At 39.6% G+C, this 2,311-nt stretch overlaps 1 protein-coding gene across 1 annotated transcript in view; it reads left to right on the top strand.

The window, feature by feature from the left end:
* cdkal1 (CDK5 regulatory subunit associated protein 1-like 1) overlaps positions 1-2,311 on the top strand; it is a gene marked incomplete at its 3' end in the record, with an annotated part of 132,645 nt that overhangs the window by 32,947 nt on the left and 97,387 nt on the right. The window contains exon 3 of the mRNA XM_010788027.1: positions 2,055-2,103. Coding sequence (XP_010786329.1) covers positions 2,055-2,103 — 49 coding nt within the window. The remainder of the gene's footprint in view (positions 1-2,054; positions 2,104-2,311) is intronic.

The following is a 2,311-nucleotide window of genomic DNA, read 5'->3' as shown; positions in this document are numbered from 1 at the left end:
CACACACACACACACACACACACACACACACACACACACACACACACGGCTGGACACATGCATGAACAGGCACACATGCATGAACAGGCACACATGCTAACAGACACAGACGGAGGTATAGGAGTATGCACACACTCCCCTTGTGTATCCATGGTAGTTACAATCAGCCACACAATGACTGTGACAGTTGGTGACTTATGCAAATCAGAATGCAAATCACCAGTCGTAGAATTTGTATATAGTGATTGCACTAACGGCTAGATAAGGGGTGTAGTGTAGTTAAACAATAAAAATGCTTCCTGTTGAACTCATTCAGGTTTAATTGACCTGTGTGTGTATTTGTCCTGTGTGTTCCTGTCTGAAGTTGCTGTGAAGGATGACCGTGTATTGTGTAAGGTACACAGTCAGTCACGCAAGACTACAGTGTTTCGTGACTCTGAACTGGACATGTCACATCCTGTATCTGAGACACAAACACACACAAGGCGCACACTGTGCATGTTAGGTAATCAGAGTATTTTGGTGTGTAAGCAATGTTGTAACCCTGAGAAATACACACATCAGTCGTTTTACCATGTATTTTGTTCCTATGAATAAGTGAGCCCAGTTTGTGTTCCTTATATCTTTTTCCTATAACTTCCAAATTATATTCATTTTTCATTGTTTACTCAGAGTGTATCATGCCACACAAGTTGACAGCTCACTACGATAGCTGTGTTGCCTTAATGTTTTTCTTATTTTTATTTTGCTTTATCCATAAGCTAGTAATGTAAAGGATAATATTAGCTTACTTATAACAGCTCAGTTACTACAGATGCTCGCTCTTAGCATTGTGAAAGCCTTTGGTAATGTGTGAGTGTATGCTTGGCGGAAAGAAGAAAGGACCTAATGGTACTTTTACATCCCATTTCCAAATGGCAGAATAGTTTATATACAGTATATCTTTACTTCTTACCTAAAATAATAATCGTGGCACTTTTAAAAGAACACTTTCTATGAAAGATCTACTGAAAATAGTACTTTTCCCAACACATATATATTTATTCTTATTCAAACACAATTCCAGGTGCATAAAGCAGCATTCGCAAAGAACCATAATTGAAAAGTGAGATCTGAATTAATCGCTAAAATGTGAACAATACCCAATCCCTGCTGTGAGCAGGGACACCCGCTGCTGCTCTGAATGAACCCAGATTGCCTGGCCATTAGAAGAAAATAGGTTTTTATCTCAGTGTGCATAAAACGACTTCCTACAAGGCACAGTGTGCATCTGTGAGTGTGTTTGAAAGAAGAGTTACTCTGGGTAATGGGCCTGGAGACATTGAGAGGAGTTGCCAAGGGCCAGAGCCTGGACCTCTAAGGATAGAGAAAGTGAGCGAATTAGAGGTAGAAGGCATGCTTGTTGGAATAAAAGGAGAAATAATAGCAGGGAAATGAGTTTCTCTACTACTTACATATCCCTCGCTCCAACCTCCTCTGGCTCACTACCCACCCTTTCCTCTCCAGATTATTAGTAGAAGGATGGTAGATTTGTAAAATAAGTGCTATTCTCATTGGAATATAAAATTACCTAATAGTCTCTTCTTGCCTCATTTCTTTACAACATAGCTGTAGGATGTTCTGCATGGATCGCAAAGAGTGAAAAAAACACTGTCGATCGATCATAACATGATTCAGTTTTAGTTATTTTCTTACCATATAAGGATAAGTGTATATATGCCACCCTCTCTACATCTTCCTGTTCCTGCTTCTTGGTTCTCATCAGTGAAATCCTGCTGCTAGACTGTGTTTCTGTCAATACATAATATGATTGCTGTTGCAGCTACATAGACACATGTGACATTAAGGAAATCTATATCACTTAATCCTGGCTGGAGAAAACTGTTTGTATTTGTTTTCACTCATTTGTCTGTGTGCATACTGCATATTGCTTTTTGTGTATATTTATATGCCCACCTTGATTGTTTGTGTGTTGTCAATATCCGCCCTTTGTTCGACTGTGTGGACTCGGTTTATCAATAAACCTTTCCTATGTGTGTCTGTCTGTGCTTCAGGTCCAACAGATTGATCGTGTGGTGGAAGTAGTGGACGAGGCAATTAAAGGTATTTCAACACACATGCACATACACAAAGAAGCACTCATTGTTTGAGGGAATAAGCAGACATGCATTGATCAGCTAATGAATGAAAGTCCCTTCATTGCCGGAATTGGAAATGTTTCCTTCTCACAATTAATATTTGAAGACATTTGATTCTGAGCAATTACTATCAACAGAGCATAAACTAGAGCAGGGGTTCCCAACCCCCCCCC

Source organism: Notothenia coriiceps, unplaced genomic scaffold, assembly GCF_000735185.1.
Source record: "Notothenia coriiceps isolate Sejong01 unplaced genomic scaffold, NC01 NC01_scaffold00031500, whole genome shotgun sequence".
NCBI lineage: Eukaryota > Metazoa > Chordata > Actinopteri > Perciformes > Nototheniidae > Notothenia > Notothenia coriiceps.
The sequence above is the reverse complement of the archived record's forward strand: the minus strand, read 5'-3'. Positions and strand labels throughout refer to the sequence as shown.